This window comes from Bacillus rossius, chromosome 1, assembly GCF_032445375.1.
Source record: "Bacillus rossius redtenbacheri isolate Brsri chromosome 1, Brsri_v3, whole genome shotgun sequence".
In the NCBI taxonomy this organism is placed as follows: domain Eukaryota; kingdom Metazoa; phylum Arthropoda; class Insecta; order Phasmatodea; family Bacillidae; genus Bacillus; species Bacillus rossius.
Window position 1 is genome coordinate 356206041 of NC_086330.1, and position 18141 is coordinate 356224181.

General features: G+C 36.5%; 1 protein-coding gene across 6 annotated transcripts in view; it reads left to right on the forward strand.

Annotated features, from left to right (window-relative positions):
• LOC134528267 (uncharacterized protein CG43867) overlaps positions 1-18141 on the forward strand; it is a 553493-nt gene that overhangs the window by 524896 nt on the left and 10456 nt on the right. For 3 of the 6 annotated variants that reach the window (XM_063361743.1, XM_063361746.1, XM_063361744.1), the window contains exons 18-22: positions 6377-6648; positions 10678-10855; positions 11736-11891; positions 14163-14402; positions 17096-17232. In XM_063361743.1, coding sequence (XP_063217813.1) covers positions 6377-6648; positions 10678-10855; positions 11736-11891; positions 14163-14402; positions 17096-17232 — 983 coding nt within the window. Of the gene's footprint in view, positions 1-6373; positions 6649-10677; positions 10856-11735; positions 11892-14162; positions 14403-17095; positions 17233-18141 lie in introns of all 6 variants that reach the window. The other 3 variants (XM_063361747.1, XM_063361748.1, XM_063361745.1) reach the window with 2 other exon arrangements.

Below are 18141 nucleotides of genomic sequence, written 5' to 3' on the forward strand. Positions count from 1 at the left end.
GAAGCAATATAACCAAACATGAATGATGCGCTGGCTACATTTTTATAAGCGGTACGCCGCGGTAACGCAGACAATCAGATAAAAGAAATACCGTTTAAAAACGTCTTTAAAAGAACATTTACACGTCAGACAACTTTGTATTTCCGTTAATTAAATAAATAAGCGGTAATGACCGAAATTAAATTTTAGATTATACCTACACCGCGGCGACGCAGACGATCAGATAAAGGAAATAACTTTTAAAAACGTCTTTGTAAGAAAATTTACACGCCAAACAACATCGTATTTTTCCGTTAATTTATTAAGTAAGTGGTAATGAACGAATAAATATTACATTTCTACTTTAAAATACATCGTTTTATATGGAAAAGATACCTACACAAAGCGTTCGGCATCTACTAGCGGGACCAAAAACATCATGCGACGTTTACGCGAGAAGTTTTTTTATCCCAATTTTGACCGCCTAAAATATGGTTGCGACGATTACGCGCGTGCGACGATTCTGTGATAAAACACGGTAATTCTAATTCTTTCGTGACAGTGTTTTATTCTTGGTGTTGTAAATTACCGGCAAATGTGTAATGTAGCCTACTTAAGCCTCTGTCTCACACGGAAAGTTGATAATTTCATATTTAAGGCAATACTTTGCTCTAAGGCTACTTCTATAAATTTTAACAAAATATGTCTCTTTCCGTTGTGGCTCTGGCACAAATATTGTCGGTGGATATTCGTCAAATGTAATTTAATGGATGTCGTAAAGTCACACAATTGTTTATAATTATAATCACTTGTGTGTCTATTTACAACTATCATATTACATGTAAAAAATATCAATTGAAAATATTTGTGATAGAGAACGTAATGAGTTGAGAAAAACTAAGGGCCCAGGGGCAAATAATTTTGTTTGACCCCCCTTCCTCCCCATTCCTTATTGTTAGAGACAAGTTTATGTGGTGAATTGCGATAAAACCGGAATACCACCGAAAAGTGTTTAAATACACCATATAACCTGAAATTCACGTTAATACACAACTAAGTACCAAAATGCAAATAAAATTATGTAACTACCGTAATCAGCATTTTCAATGATAACTTAACCCTAATGTCAAATACCGAAAATTTTAAATATTAAATTCATTGAAAGTAACTTATTTAGCGTAATGTTTGTACCACAATTTTATAAAAAAATGATTGGTAAAATTTTACAATTTTTATTCTTGCAACTGTTATTAAATATTCATTTTTACATTTTGACTTAGAACATTTTTCAAACTCAAAAAATACTCAAAAGATTTATTTTATTTGTTCTGAAAAGTTAGACATGCATATTACATATCGTTATATTGAAAAATTGCATTATGTAACAGTCAAAATGACACCTTGTTTGGAGAAATAAGTATGGTGAAACATTTAAGTATCACATTTTTTTCAGTACTATGCTATATATTTTAATAAATGGAGTTGTTTGGCTTCTGGGTTGTAGCCGTGTCTGTTGTAGCCTACTGTTAAGTAGGTAACTGCTCCCTGATGATGGCGACTGCAATGTCGACCGAAACGTTGGTGAATTATTTGCCAAGGACACGGCTACAACCCAAGCTACTTCAGACAATGGCCATGAAAGCCTGCGAACATAATTTTAATAAATGTGTTTTATAATAAATTATAACAATAACACTAAAATCTCCTCTTTTAAAAATGAAATTAGCCTGAAAATAAAACCATAATTTCTTATCTCTGCTTATAGTTCAACTTTTCAAACCCCATAATTAAAAAAAAATAATCCAAAGAATATACGTTACATTGGCCATAACTGTAAACGTGAATTGCGCGTATCGCATAACTTGTAAAGTTTTCAATGAGTTTTATTAACAATAGACTATTACATAGTTTTCTTCCTATTATCAGGGTAAACTCAGGCAGTAAAAAATCCCAAGACACAACAGGGCCTTCCGGGAGCCTAGGCCCCAGAGATTTCTCCCCTCCTACCCCCTTCTCCACGATGGTTCTGTGCAAGAGACGAATTGTGATGAATTTGTAGAAATATTCCTTAACTAAAGAGGGGCTTGCAATAGCCCGTCACCTTCGACCATCATCCGTCCATCCGTCATTCTTTCATCCGTCAACGCCACGCATCTAGCGTTGCTTCGGCGGATGAAAGAGTGATATGCGACATGATTTTATCCATCCATCAAAATTTTTTTCCCAAATAAGTGATGCCAACAATCCATGTTTTTCTCTCGGAGATTTATACAGATGTTGTTTGCTATTCATGTTGTGGTTATGTACGTACTATCTGCGCCCTGCGGTTTCACCCGCGGTTAAACAGGTAAATTTAGCTAAAAAGTGGGAGTCAGACTTACACACCAAGGGTTCCGTACCACCACACTAGGCAACGCTTAGCTCGCGTCCGACACACACTTGGCCAATTTATTTATTTTTTTGTTATACTTTAGAGTTTGGACTATGATAATACTAAGTTGTGCTAGTGCATATATTACTGTGTTAACAATAATGCTAAAACAACAAAGTTTTAAAAAAAATTCAGTTATCAAAACCACTTAATTGGAAGACATTTCTCACACTTTGTCAATAGATACTGTATGTGACAGGGAGCTTCAACTCGACTGTAACTGTTGTTCTGTTGTTCTGTAGTCATAATGTATCGCGCTTGAGAAATTCTTATTCAATTTTCTTCCAAACGATGTCTAGTCTCTTTGTCACACTTATTTACTTGATGATAATGTATGTAGTTGGCTTGCGTTGTGCGTTCGCCGACCAATATATAAATGCCTCACTGGTGGCATTTATATCAATTAACTGCTAACTGAAATAAATTAAATGTTCCAATTCAATAATTTTAACAGTTATGTTATGCTATGAAAACATGTTACGGTTTTGAATGCACCAAAGATATGATAACCACTGATAAAACTGAAATATTCAATGTGGAATTTGCTTTTGTTATGAAAACCTGTGACAGCAGAACTCTCAAACTGAACGAATTTTTCAGAATTTTCCCGTGGATTTTCCAAAACTTTTCTTTCATACAAACCTTGTCTTGACAATTAAAAACAAAACAAAAAATAACCATATCAGTTGAGCAGTTATGAAGTGATCTTTTGTACATGCAGCAATTAATTAATTTATATATATATATATATATATATATATATATATATATATATATATATATATATATATATATATATATATATATATACATGTATATATAATACTGCAGGGTAAGAATAATTTTTTTTTGTTAAACTATTTTATGAGACTTTGTAATAGGACAGCAGTTTGTAGCACCAAATAATTAAGTATATTTTTATTGCTAATTCTTTTTGAACAGCATTAAAAAAAAACTAAGATGTAAAAAAAGAGGGGCTTAAGTTTGTAAAATGGAAGACAAGATCACAGAAGCAAAGTATTGACTGGCAGCCAGACAAGCGAAGTACCTACATTACATTTATTGTCAATTACGAAAGAACAACCTAGACCCATACCTCCCAATACTTGAGGAAGTGAACAGTATTACACAGATTAAAGAACTAATTCCCAATTGTACTATGAGGTAATTATTTTTTTTGTTTGTTGTTGCTTCAGGTATTTGTGTTTCTGAAGCTAGTCTCATACATAGGGACCGGAAAAATTAGCATCTTGCTATAGATGCTATTTTGTGTGCTAATTTACACTTTAGATGCTATTTTTGCTCATTTCTAAAGCTGGTATTTTGGCTAATTTTCTAAATAAATGCTTCTTTTTTTTCAGTTAAATTAGTTTAAATATCATTCATTCGCAAAAATATTTGCATCAGACTTTCTCATTTCACAGAAGAAAGATGTATGACCATGCAGTACGATGAGAACAAAATCAGCTGCTCTTTCTTGCAGTATGCTTTAGCCCGAGTGTGAAGTAAACCACAGCAATACTACCGATACTTGGTGTTTCTCCAAATGTTACTCTTTACTCATGTACTCTGATTATCGTTCTTTGCACTATTTTTTAAACCATACCTCGTGATATTGCCATGTCTTTTGAGATGCAGCCATGTTACGTACATTCTGAGATAACTTCAAAATACAACCCATCCCAATTTATCCAGTATTTTTATGTAGTATTATATGAATTTAACATGCAACTTAATATTTGTTGGCATACTGCAGTATCAACTTTTTTAGTTAAATAAGAATTTATATATATATGTATATATTTTTTTTTGTGGTTTAAATCTAAACAGACATTAATAAATTGTGGTTTTTGGACAAAAGTAAACTAAAGGGTTATTTGAAGTTATTTCTGTGTATGAATATTTAGTTCACATATATTTAGAATGTAAATATTAAGTTTTAAATAAGTTTCATCTAAATTGCTAATTTCCCAATAATATATGCTATTTTATAAAAAAATAGATGTTAATTTTTTCCAGCCCCTACTCATACATTCAAACTTTTAGTTCTTAAAAGCTAATACTAAGAGCTTTATACTCTAAGTAGTTATGGTATTTAAACATAGTTTTGGTTGTAAATCTTATATTGCATGCTGGCAATGGTAAAATCAATATCACAAATTTGAATAGTTTTAATTAATTTTGTTTGGTTAGTAACATGTTTTATGTAATAAAATTCAGGTGGTTCATGGTTTTTATCAGCAGTAATCCACACTTGTTTTATTTTTTTTATATTAATATTTTTAAATTTTTTTCCAATTGCATTTTGAACGGTAATAATAAAATAATAATTTTTGTGTTATTTAAGTGACTAATAACTGTGCTTCAAATCAGAATCTTGTTACTTAAGTCATAACAAGTGTGGGTTTTTGCATGGTGGCATCACTGCTGAGTGGAATGTTGGTGTCTGGTTTCCCTCTCTCGCTCGTTCACATGCATCTACCCCCGTAGGCCCCTTTCCCGTCTGTCTTGCATTGGCGTCTTGACTGCTAGTGGAAGCAAGGTTTTGCTGTAAGTTTGTTTTTTATGGAAAAAAAAATTCAGACAGCACAAAATACTTGTTTTCCTTAACATGCTTAAAAAGATTTGTAGTTTTTATTTTCTATTTTTAGAACTCTGGGTGTAGATAAAAAAAAAATTTTTATAAAGTAGTCTGTAAAATTGGAGATGATATTTATTATTCATGCAGTTTTAATACAGTAACTAAACAAGTAGATCAGCAAATACGTAAATGAATTGATTGTCTTACTGGTTACATAATAATATTATTTAAGTTAAAACATGAACTACTTCTTGGCTTCAGTCCACAGCTTAACTCAGAAGCCAAGAAATAGTTTGAGTCTCTGGCCACGAACGCCTACAATCTAGTATAAACATGTACATGGGGTATTTCAAATATATATATTTTAACACTTTGGTATAGAAATTTTTTTAGACTAGAAACAGTTTTCTGAAAATAATATGTGTACTGAATATTTCAGCCATACACAATCTTTACAAAAAAGTTTACAAGTAACTTGTCCAAAATTGTACTAGAGAACTGTTTTGGTTTTTATTGGTTAAAATGCATTCTTGACTAATGTGAAATAAGCTTGTGGGACATTTTTCACTCCACGAGGTTCCCACGAAAAATTTGAAATACAGTTCCCTGGCTTTGCTTAACAAACATAAAATGTAGTTTCCTCATGATTTATGGTACTTATTCACTGGGCATATGCAAGGGGGGGATCGAGGGATATGTCGTTTGTTCCACCCCCCCCAATATTAAGAAATCCTTAAAAAAAAATTTGTTATTTTCACTGACAAAAGGAAAAAAAAAAATTTGAAAGCAAACAGTAATCAATGAGGTCCTATCATCCCACCCCCCTTTTTTTTTCTCCTTCATCAAAATAAAATTCTGCTGGTGCTCCTGCTTATTTTTCTTCCTTCTAAGTGCTTTTCCAGTACTTTTATCTTGCCAACAATTTTTTTTTGATATTTCATTGACTGCCTCACATGACCTAACAGAGCCTAACAAAATCTTGTACCGCTTAGACATCGCTCTGCTGTCACAAGAAAGGAAGACTGAAATATGCTCTGTTGCTCGCATCTGTTTCCGATGCTTGAATTAACCTTAAAGTGGTCCAACCCGAACCAAAATTGTAAAAAAAAAAAAAAAAAAAAAATGCATTTGAATACGTGTCAGTTTACCTATTAAGATTCATGAACATCTGAAGAAAAAAGTCCTGCAATTTCCAATAAGTTTCAAGGACAGGATTTCTTTATCTCGCTGCAGCTACACTGTTCAAGGTCGTCTTGCCTAGACCGACCGGCGAGGTAGGCGGGGTGCAGGGCACGTAGGCGTGACTGGCCGGGGGCGAAGAGGGGAAGAGGGCAGGCCAGGGCCTCCGCGGCGGGACTGGTTGGCCAGCGTTCCACTTCCAGCAGCTGCTGCTCTGCGCCACACAGTCGCTGTTTGCCTGCGACTCCTCCCTGGGAGGAGGGGGCGGCAGCGGCGCCGCCAATCAGAGGGGTTCCCCCACTTCCCTGCAGGCCACGCCCCCGCAGGCCCCGCTGCTCGACTGCAAGACCAACCCGCCGGGCTTCGTGTTCCTGCAAGGCTGGCAGCTGCTGGCGCTCGCCGCGTCGCTGTTCGTGCCGCGCAACAGCCGCCTGCTGTGGTACCTCAAGCTGCACCTGCACCGCAACGCCGACTCCAAGTGAGTCTGCCCCTTCCCCCATCACCTACTGGAACCCCACTACACTAGAGCACCCCTCAACCGTAATTCCCACAAACGGAACTCCCGATATCTGGAACTAATTTTCCAAAAAAAAAAAATTAAAAATTACAAAACATTTCCGCACTGGAACGAGGCATTTCTGCTTGTGCCTGACTGTACATGCCTTCTAGGCGCGCGCGCGCGCGCACGTCTGTCAGAAAGCTAATTACACGTCTGTCAGAGAGCTAATTATAGCCAGTCTTTCCCGTGCATTTCGTCGACGAGATGCATGAAGTGTTATTCTTGTGTATGTGAAATGTAAACTGTGCGTGGCAGTGACTATACACTCTCCCGGAAGTGTGAATCACTTGCACGTCAACACCGAAGTAACACAACACCTCAGCTGTAGTCCTAATACCTCCCCTGACCCCTCTGTTTCTCCCTCTTTCCTCACGGATGCACCCACCCACAGAGATAAGAAACACGTGCCTGCCAGCTTGCTTGAATGAAGGTCATTCAACCGGCCGGGAGGCCGCCCCTAGTGCAACTCCCCTTACCCGGAATTTTCCCATAATCGGAATAGACCTCCCCCGATGATTCCGGTTGAGGGGTGCTCTACTGTATTTCAACTCTGGGTGCAGATCAAAGATTTTTGAAGTGAAAACTTCTTTAGCCACGTTGAGCGATTTTTGGTAGGGGCAAAACTTATGGGTTCACGTCACCAACATGCTAGTGACGTGTTGCGCCAGACTGGTGAATCGCAGCGGCCAGTGTACACGTGTGTGTGTGTGTGTGTATGTGTATGTATATATATATATATATTATAAACTCGACTGTATCATGTGCGTGTTGGACTTTTTTTTTTATGGGTATAAAATCTTGTGAGTTCGCATCACCAACATGCTGTAGTAGCAGTAAGTGAAGTTAGTTTGAACAACGTGAATACCTGGACCTAGATCCGACATCACTGTGGTAAGTCATAGCTGGGTAATGAATTTTTACGTAATTTTTACGTACCTACCACTGACATCTGTTGTGACTTAAAAAAAATGACCTAAGGATAAATGGTATCACGCTGACATCGTACTGATATAATGCCAAAATCATTTCATTACGTACATTTGACGTAGAAATGATGTCATATTACAAATTTAAAAACAAAGTTTTAAGTTTTCACTTCTGTTGACAGTCCCCATGACTGGCTTTTTTTTTTTTTATAAAGTAGCCTGTAAAATTGGGGATGATATTAATTATTCATTCAGGTTTAATACAGTAACTAAACATGTAGATCATCAGCAAATACGTAAATGAAATTATTGTCTTACTGGTTACATAATATTATTATTTTCGTATAAACGTGAAGGGCCGTCCAGAGAAACCAAGGGCCCAGGGGCAAATAATTTTGTCGCGCTCCCTCCCCCATTACTTATTGTAAAATTTTTCAAACCCAACTATCAAAAAAAAATATCTAAAAACTGTACATGTTACAGTGGCCATAACTGTAAGTGTAACCTGAGCATATTGCATAACTTGTGGGTTTTCGATGAATTCTGTTAGCAATAGACTTGCAATTTCATCCTACTCTCAGGGCAAACGCATGCATTAAAATAATTTTGAAACTCAACCGGGCGCCCATTGGTGCCCGGGCCCCTCTCTCTTGACGGCCCTGTCCGCAGATAAGGTGACCTCCTGTCTGATGATGCGTAGAGGTCCGGTTGTCAAAACTGTGTGTCTTGCCAGATGCAATCTCGTATCATTATGTATGTCAGAGTTTATGACAGTGTTGGCCCTAGACTTAACGGGACCCTGGGTTATTTATTTTTGTGGGGCCAAGGGGTCTTACCCTCAGAAATGAGTAGGGGGTTCGGGTTTCTAGGAAAATCTGAAAGAAAAAATAATCTTCATAAGAACATTTTTTAGCTAACCTGAAACTTAAATTTCAATGACGATCGTGTAATTTATCTTAAGAAATTTGGATGTTCTGTTCCAAATGATTAAGTTTTGTAAATCATAATGATCAAATTCGATGAAATTGAGTCATTATTTAAGGCAATACAAATTTCAAAGGTTTTTCTAATTTGGAATCATGAAAACTCAATTGAACTCTAAATTAAAAAAAATTAAATAATAATAATTATCTAAATAAATACAAATGTAATTTTTTGTTTGTTCAAAATATTAAATCTCCAAAAGTTCTTCATGAATTGCTTTGACATTTTGACACAACATTTCATTTGAATAAGCATATATTTAATATACCTATGTTACACCTATGACAGGTAAAAGGATAGATAAAAATATAGGTAGGTCAAAACATAGATTTTGTCTTATTTTCATTGCTATAGGTATATCAAGGAGAGAGATAGAGTTATATAGATATATAGAGCGCTAGAGATAAAGAGAGCTAAGTAGAGGTGTTTATATATATATATATATAAAGATAGAGAATTAGAGAGAGAGAAAAAAATTTAAAAAAAAAAATTATTTGAGGCATTGTAACTCATGCTGGGCTTATCTAATAATAACAAAAAAAAAACAGTTTGTTACTTTCTTTTCCCTTGGTGTCAATATTTTTTATAGATAAAAATATACAAAGAAAACTGCCCTGGGCAGTTGCCTGGCTTGCCTGGCCCTGGAGTTGTCCCTGGTTTATAAACAGTAGATATTTGATACTCCGCTATTAGTACATTCAAATATGTTTTGCAACAAATTGTTACCTGAAATTCAATAAATTCGAGCATTAGCATTTGTTTGTTGCAGTATAACTTGTAAATAGATGCACGTGTCAATGTTTACTTCATCTGAATTTGACAGTTCTGATGGCAGATTGTAAACCAACTGTGGCCTCATGCGCATAAGACAAACACATCTATTTGATAGTAGTATTAGAATGTAGTTTGTGCTGCTCGCATTACCCTTGCGTGCTAACATGAGTCAATCCCAGACTGTGTTCAAATGTATGAATATTTGCTGCGTGTTTTAAAACACTTTCATTTTTAATTTTTAGGTATTTTTACTTTTAATTAGTTACGTCACAAATGACTTCTGCTGTGTATGTTAGGAGTTAGGAGATTAAAAAAATATATATATTGAAAAGTAGAAATGGTGTCAGTGTTGTGTTTAAAATAGTCTTGACAGTCCTATATTAGCTAAAGTCAGGATTTGTGGAAGAGGCGGGTCAAAGAATATATATTTACATAGGCTTTACGGGAGGTCTGGGGAGGGGAGAGTTTAAAGAATATCCCCTAGGCAGAGTAAAAAAAGAGGGGAAGGGGGGAAATTGTCTCCTCATCCCAGAAATAAAAAAGATGCTGAAAAAATTTTTTTCTAGGACCCTGAGTATCCATAATTGCTTTTTGAAAACCTTAAATTCTTAGATAAATTGCTGTTTATGAAACTTAGATCATTACACTTCACTACATATGATTATGCCCTAATGCATGTTTAAAGAATATCCCCCTAGGCAGAGTAAAAAAAGAGGGGAGGGGGGAAATTGTCTCCTCATCCCAGAAATAAAAAAAGATGCTGAAAAAAAAAATTTTCTAGGACCCTGAGTATCCCTAGTTGCTTTTTCAAAACCTTAAATTCTTAGATAAATTGCTGTTTATGAAACTTAGATCATTACACTTCACTACATATGATTATGCCCTAATACATTTTTAAAGAGAAGGCTATTATTTAATTTTGGATTTTCAGTGGCCATAAATAGAGCCATACTTAAATCATTTTTAACTGGTTAATTAAGTGCATTATTCTTGAAAAAAGTTTTCAAAAAAATAAACTGACCAAGTTTTTTTTGTGCAACATATAACCTAGCCTATTTATTTCATATTAGTTCATGGTCATTTTTAATTTATTTTGTTGGTTTAGAGTTCTAGTAAAAAAAACTTTAATACAAAATTTGACAACATGGAAAGACAAAGAGTGCGAAAGAGCGCGAAAAGAGCCTTTCAAGAAAACGAGCCTATTCATTCACAGACTTCCACACTGAATGTTGCACCGTTAACATGTTGAAACGTGGCTCTGCAGATCGGAGTGTGGCAAGTACGCTGCGTACTGCGAGAGGGCGCTGGAACGTACTCTGCAGAACGGGGGAAGAGAGGCGAAGCCGTCGCGAATGGAGGTCTTGTCCATCCTCTTGAAGAACCCGTACCACCATTCATTGCCTCATGCCATACCTGTTCACATGCTCAACGGTACATACCAGGTGAGTGGTCACTCCCCATTTTTTTTTTTGTGAATCACGTGTCTTCAAATTTAATGAAGTTTAAATGGTCTGGTTGGTGACCAAATGAATGTGAGAGTGGTGTACTATGTGTTATAACTTTTCACGATTGAGAAATGTTTGGATATCCTGTCATGCCTTTGGCAGGTTCTTAGACCACACATCTGTATGTTAAAATTTCATGTGCAGCTGCAGTGTATACGAAAATCAATCGTAATCCAAAACTTGAGTTTGGGAATCACAATGTTTTGGCTCTTGTACAGAAAATTGTTGTGTTGCTCTCCTATTGGTACCCACCCGTGTTTTTATTCAGAGTCGCGTTCTAGATGGAAGGGGCCGCATATTCCAAAGGAACACATTTTCTATAAAATTGAAACTGGATGTGGTATAGTGAATTCACTTTTCTAAATTTTACAGAGTATTATTCCTTCATGTAATAAATAAACTAGCAAAATTCATTGCTTTACAATAATATTCCAGTTTTTTATATAGCTTATTTTATTTGTTAATTATAATCAAACATGCATTTATAACATCGTACTTATGTACATGTATGGAATTTAAGTCAGGCTAACCTTTGATGGCAGCAATTTGTATTCTTCTACAAATTATATGTTGTTATTTTCCAGGATATATTACTGTACATATTACTGTATTATAACAATTTAAAGGTAAATTGAAAGACAACAGTACTTAAGAGACTGGGAATAACGTTCATTTTAACCATAACTCACTATTTCCTTAAATGGCCCTGTCTTTTCTGCAGTTGTATTAACTGATCGGGATTCTAATTTCTGTATGATATTTGGTTCAAAGGCAACCAACAATCATGTCTAATTACATTCTTACTTTTTTTCCCCAGGTTGTAAGTTTTGATGGCTCCACCACCATAGAAGAGTTCCTGTCTACACTGAACCAGGAAATAGGCTGTCGCGACGTCACGCACTCCGGCTTCACGTTGTTCAGTGACGACCCAATAGAGAAAGACTTGGAACACTTCATTGATCTGCAGGCTAAGGTTAGATATAGATATAGATTTTATTAAATGATAAACATCACTTTCAGCACTACAACCTATACGTATTTCAAATAGCATTTTGATTTCTAATACCTTGTTTATTATTTTTAAAATATTCATATATTTTTTCATCTGCATTATTTCCTTTCAAATATGAGTAAATTTTATGATAATCAATTACGACATTATGTAACTTTTATTAATACTGAAAATAATTATAATCTTGATTTAACTAAAATTTTAAATACTGATTACACTAGTTCTAGTAATTTTGTTAGTTCTTTGAGTGGTATTATTCCAATTGGTCCAAGCAAAAGATTTGTTTTATGTATTGCAACTGTTAGTTTTAAGAAAAGTATTTAAGTAGTCATAAGTTGTTAACTGGGGTGTGCATGTGTGGCAACATTGCGAACTACTTTTTTGATGTGTACGTTCGGGCGGGAACGGGCAATGAATGTGTAACGACAGAAACCCTGATAAATTGGAATCGGAACAATCATGAGCATGTTTAAGGGTAGTATACAACAATTTTTAAACAAATTTAAAATTTCACTCTAACATTCAATTTATTGATAGTTAAACTACATGTACTTGTACTTGAATATTTAAAGATATTAGATCTAAAAACTTTTTAAAAAATAATAAATGAAAATGTTCTTAAGTTGTATCAAAAAAGTACAGGGCTTTTACCTCCATTTAGTTATGATAAACATATATTTTCCTTTATCAAATTATTTAAACGTCAGTAATATTAAAGTATTAATTTTTTTATTCATTGTCAAAAATATGTTTCTTCAATATTTTAGTTATTTAATATCATGTTATTTTAATTACATTACCTATCTATAGTGCAATAGCAGAAATGTATAATAGTTGTTTGCAATTTGTCCTGTAATAATTTAAAGTTTTAATACTTTTTTGTTCATATGATTGTTAATAAGATGTTACTGTTACTTATAACCAGAATATTCTTTTATTAAGTGAGTAAAGTGTATTTCCATTAAACTGGCTTTTATATAGAGGTTTGATTATAAAAAAAATACCAAAAGATTTTTAGTATTCAAAAGAGTTGATATTTGAGGAAAAAGATTGGAAAAATGGTACTGGAGGAAATGTTATAAATTAAAAAATTAATTATTGACAAATCTGAAGTACATAAACGTTCCCCAATGTAGTTTGTACTTTCAGTATGTAATTATATAAATGATACTGCAGTATCTACGTATTGCTTTGGGAATTTCAGTTTGTGAAACTAACATTTAAAGGTTTAAATGTTTTAACTCCATAGTTAATATCTTTAATTTTTGAACTATATTTTATTTTTGACCCTTTGAGACATATATTTGGATTTGAGGGGTAGATTTCAGGTACTCTTTGTGATTCCAATTTTTAGATGTGGTTTACAGAAAATTGGGATAATTCCAGAATGTTTTAGCCATCCTGGATTACATGAATATTAAATTCACTTTACCTACTTGCTAGAAATTTGAAATTTACTTGGATAAGAAGAATTTATTATTTGTAAAACTAGCAGTGTCGAAACGTTTTAAATACCGCATGACTTCACTGTATTGTTAGAAATGCAGTTATAAATCAAACGCGAATTCAAAAATTTCTCCTCCCCCTCCCTCTATTCTTCCTGTTCGTGGTGACTTGCAATGAATAAAAAAAAACATCTTCTGCGAAGAATATGAGTTTCTGAACATGAGCTTCCATTTTCACAAGCTTCTGGATCCGACACTGAACAAAAAATTTTCCAACGCACCTGCAGTGCCCGCTGTGTGGCTTTAGAAAATTTTTTAATATAAATTCAAGCAGGGGCGCAACAACAGGGGGGGGGGGGGGGGGGGGGGGCAAGGGTACTTTGCCCCCCCTCTGAAACCTCTAAGTGGGGGCAAACGGGGGCAAAGAAAGTGCTGTGTAATCAATTTTTGGATAGTAAAACTGCTTAACTAGCACCATTTTCCACCTTGAAATACAAATTTTCCCGGGGGAGGACCCCCGGAACCCCCGCTTTAATAGGGGGGATCTATGATTCTTTATATAAAGGTTTATGGCCCCCCCCCCCCCCTTTGGAAATTTAGTTGTTGCGCCCCTGAATTCAAGCACATATTGTTGGTTTAAGAAAATTGTAAGTGAATGATGTCACCAGGCAACTAATTCAAAGAGAAATATGGACATGATCGGGCATGGGCGTGGATCCAGGGGGGAAGTGTTATCCCAACTTGCCGTGCGACACTGACGACGTGCCGGGGACGTGTGCGCCCGCAGCTCTGCGACGTGATCTCCAAGTGGGAGACGGCGCTGCGGGAGAAGGGCTCCGGCAAGTTCGAGAACACGCGGGTGATCCAGCTGACGTACAAGAGCCGCCTGTACTGGCGGCACGGCGCCAAGATGGAGACGGACCGCGAGCGCCTGCTGCTGTGCTACCAGGTCAACCAGCAGGTGGTGCTGGGGCGGTTCCCGCTGAGCCGCGAGCTGGCCCTGGAGCTGGCCGCGCTGATGGCCCAGGTACGCTCGCGGTCCCGGGTCCTGTGGCTGAACCTTGCTGAGTGTGTGCGACTCGGTACACGTGACTTGCAAGTACTGTATTTACCTGCAGAAGGGGTGCCCCTTCGTACGGGTCGCTCCAATAATTTTGAGCCAGAAATATCTTACTTTTTCACCGAATATGAGTTGCACCGTATAACTGTCTCCGGTCTTTTACGGTTCGTGTCTCAACTTATTGCCGCATGAGAAACAGCACTGATGTCCGCCTTTCCCTTCATCCTTTACGGCCCTTCCTTCCCCTTACCATCCTTTACCATAGCACTATCTAACAAAAAATTACGAAGGAAAAATAATGCTATTTTTTTTATACCCGTGTTTCCCTTCCCGTCTTCCCCCAAGAGAGAATATACCGCAGGCTATTTCATTGTCACTCTTTTTGTCAATTTCTTCAATAAAAAACGAGCAAACCAGCAGTTTTGTCATGAATGAAATATTGCAGTAGAAAGTATAGGAAATCACACACATAAACAATGTTTGGTCATAGTTGCGTAACACAAAAACTGTCGAGATAGACGTGGTAATTTTGTATGGTGCCAGTTCACAACGAGAGAGGTAGGGAGAACAATAAACACTGCTGCATGGCCATACGCACTCAAACACACACGCACGCACTCCCTTCCCCTCTTTCTCGCTCTCTCTTGCTGGTATATCTTTAGATTCCTCCTCTTGCAGAGCGACTTAGCCTAGCCCGGCGGCAGACACTCACGGGTAGCCGCACGACATGTGGCAGACATAGCTTAACGGCGCAGTTCATGGTGCTTTACACTCACTGCTGAGATATTTTAATTTAAAAATGTATATTTACATGTGACATATTTATTAAAAACCTACACAGGCTAGTTTTTTAAGTATGCAGTCCACCACAACAGTGTAATGTTAACTTTTTTTTTTTATCACAGAGGGAAATTTTCGCATATGGGTCACAGTACACTTTATTAAATAAAAAATTGGCATAAAATCAGCGATTCATATGCGGGTAAATGCAGTACCTATATCATAAGAGGTAAAACGAAGAGAGAGAGAAATAATACAATTTAAAAATAAACATGAACTAACAAAAGTATTGCTCACTTAAAAATAAATGCTCAAGATATCAATAATTATTTTACAATCAATAATTATTATTCAAAAATAAATATTACTCACTATTGAAATACTCAAACCATAAAGAAAAAACTTTGTGTGTTACTGTTTCTTCAAACAATTGTGCTACTTGGAACAAAATATGGTTGAAGTATTGTAACTCGGCCTGTCAGGGAAAGAGACTCTTACATACTTCGTCTTGCAGATAGGATACTCCACCCTTTCTTTCACATTCCACGCCACCTGTCCCTTCCCCCCCCCCCCCCCTCCTGCAACTCACATCCGTAAGCCACACCATTGCTGCCACCTCTCCACAGGAATGTTCCTCCCTTGCTAGAAAACAGGAAACACTGTACCAAAATTAAAACCGACAGTAACGATAAACTCTTAGCAAAATAAAAACTCTGGCAGTGCAGAATTCGGTCAGGCAGCCAAGATCAATGGTTGTAAATTACCTAAAAAAAAATATGAATGTGAGGTGATCGGTTGGTTTGAAAATAGTATCACTGGCCCATTAACTGTGCCATGCATATTGTTTTTGTGTTCAGATCTTGCTTATATCATGTGGATTGCCACATTGTGGTGGTGCCTCAGACCTCAGACACCACTTTGTGAGCACATTACCCTGCTTTCTGGCATCATGAAAGCATTTCTGACATAACATTGAAGGCATAAAAAAACCACGGTGTTGGGAAGTAACGCAGAAATACATATATTATGTGTGTGTGTGTTGTTTTGTATGTAAATGTTACGTGATTTGATCAGCAAAAATTTGCAAAAGATTTGGAGAAGTCAGGGTGGATTTTGCTGTACACACTGTTCTTGGCTTGCTTGTATGAGGGCGTATCAATAAGTACCACACATAATGTAACAAAAAAGAAAAAATCAGATAAGGACAATATTATACCGAAATTAAAGTAATAACCATTTATTACTTTTCCACATAACTTCAATGCTTGTTGAGGTATTTTTCGTAACGATGGATCAGTTTGAAAATGCCGGTCTCGTGGAATTCCGTCGGCTGCGAGAAGAGCCACATTCGCTCGGCCCGCTTAAGTTCGTCGTCAGAGTCAACCTTCTTACCGCCGAGGAACTTCTTCACAGGTCCAAACAGATGGAAATCGAAGGTTGACAGGTCCGGGCTGTTTAGTGGTTGCTCCAAAACTTCCGAACTTCATCCTTGCAATTTTTCACGAATTAGTCTTTTCAATCTTTTCTGTGAACTCCCACCATCTCCGATTGGATCCCTCCAACTTTCTTTCCTTTTGCAAAATGAAACCTTATCACAGCTCGTTGCTCCCCCACAGTTGACTATGTAATCACTAACTCCCATTTTACTGTTGACTGACAAACACTGTCTGTAAGTGGAATCACGAGAGATTTTGCATTATGCCCAGTCAGTAGCGCCCTCTAATTCCCCTTTTAGTAAGTAATTTCGATTTTACTAATAACTTTCCTACTTAAAAATCGACAAGTGCGTTACTTATTGATGTGCCCTCATAGTTACATGATTACTGTACATGCTGTTTTGCTTTGGCAAAACATAGGTATCCGTTTGTTCTGATTGACAGATTGATTTTGGGGAGTACAACTCGGAGAAAGGCCGCGGCAGCGGGGGCGTGGGAGGCAACCCCCACCAAGTGCTGCAAGCGCTCGACAAGTTCTACCCGTACAGGTACAAGGACGGCCTGTCTCCTGACGAGCTGAGGTGAGAGGATGCCGCAATCCGCCTCCCTGTAGTGTCAGCGTGCATTGTTTGGATATCACTGGATGCCACGGTTGTTGTGTGTGCGATCAACGCTCTTTAACCTGGCATTCTTCTGTTGAGCGTTTGCGTGATCGGTCACTAATGGAGCACAAGCTATAACTCTGCAGAACTCATAAGCATGTGTATAATGCTTAATGATTAGGGACAAGATTACACGGTGAATTGCGATAAAACCAAAATAACGCAAAAACCATGTCAGTACACCATAAACACCAAAATTCAATTATAATATTGAAATTAGGCAGCATAATAAAAAATTAATTCAAATCACAAAAACATATTATTTTCAAATAGTAAAAATAAATGAATGTAATTTAATTAGCATGAAGTGTGTACCAAAATGTATTGAACAAAATAAAATTTACTTTACGATGTTGGTACATTTTTCAAAAACTCACATAGTTTTTAATTTTTCTTTATTGTTATGAATAGTTCTGCCCTAGACATGCTTAGCTCGAAATTCGGCCTGAAGTGGACATTCATAAACACTTGCATAAATCATTTTTGTGCTGCAAAAACAGGTTAGTTCCCAAAAAATGTTACTGTCGACGATTATTTTACTGAAATAATGTCTCTCAGACACTGCTATTGATGTATTTTTACTGACACTGAAAGAAATTTCACAGTCCTTGTGGCAGCCATATGTGACCACAAAAAAAACAGTTCATGTAGAGTATACAAATGTTCACACAATACCTCTTCTCCAAATCCAAAAACAAACGCGCTGGATGTTCGCAAGTACCGAAAGATGAATTTATGAAGATAGTGTGTAGTTAAGTCCCGTGGTTACACACAAACTCATGTTACAAGCCAAAGACTATGTTCTATGAACCAATGGCAAGGTCACTC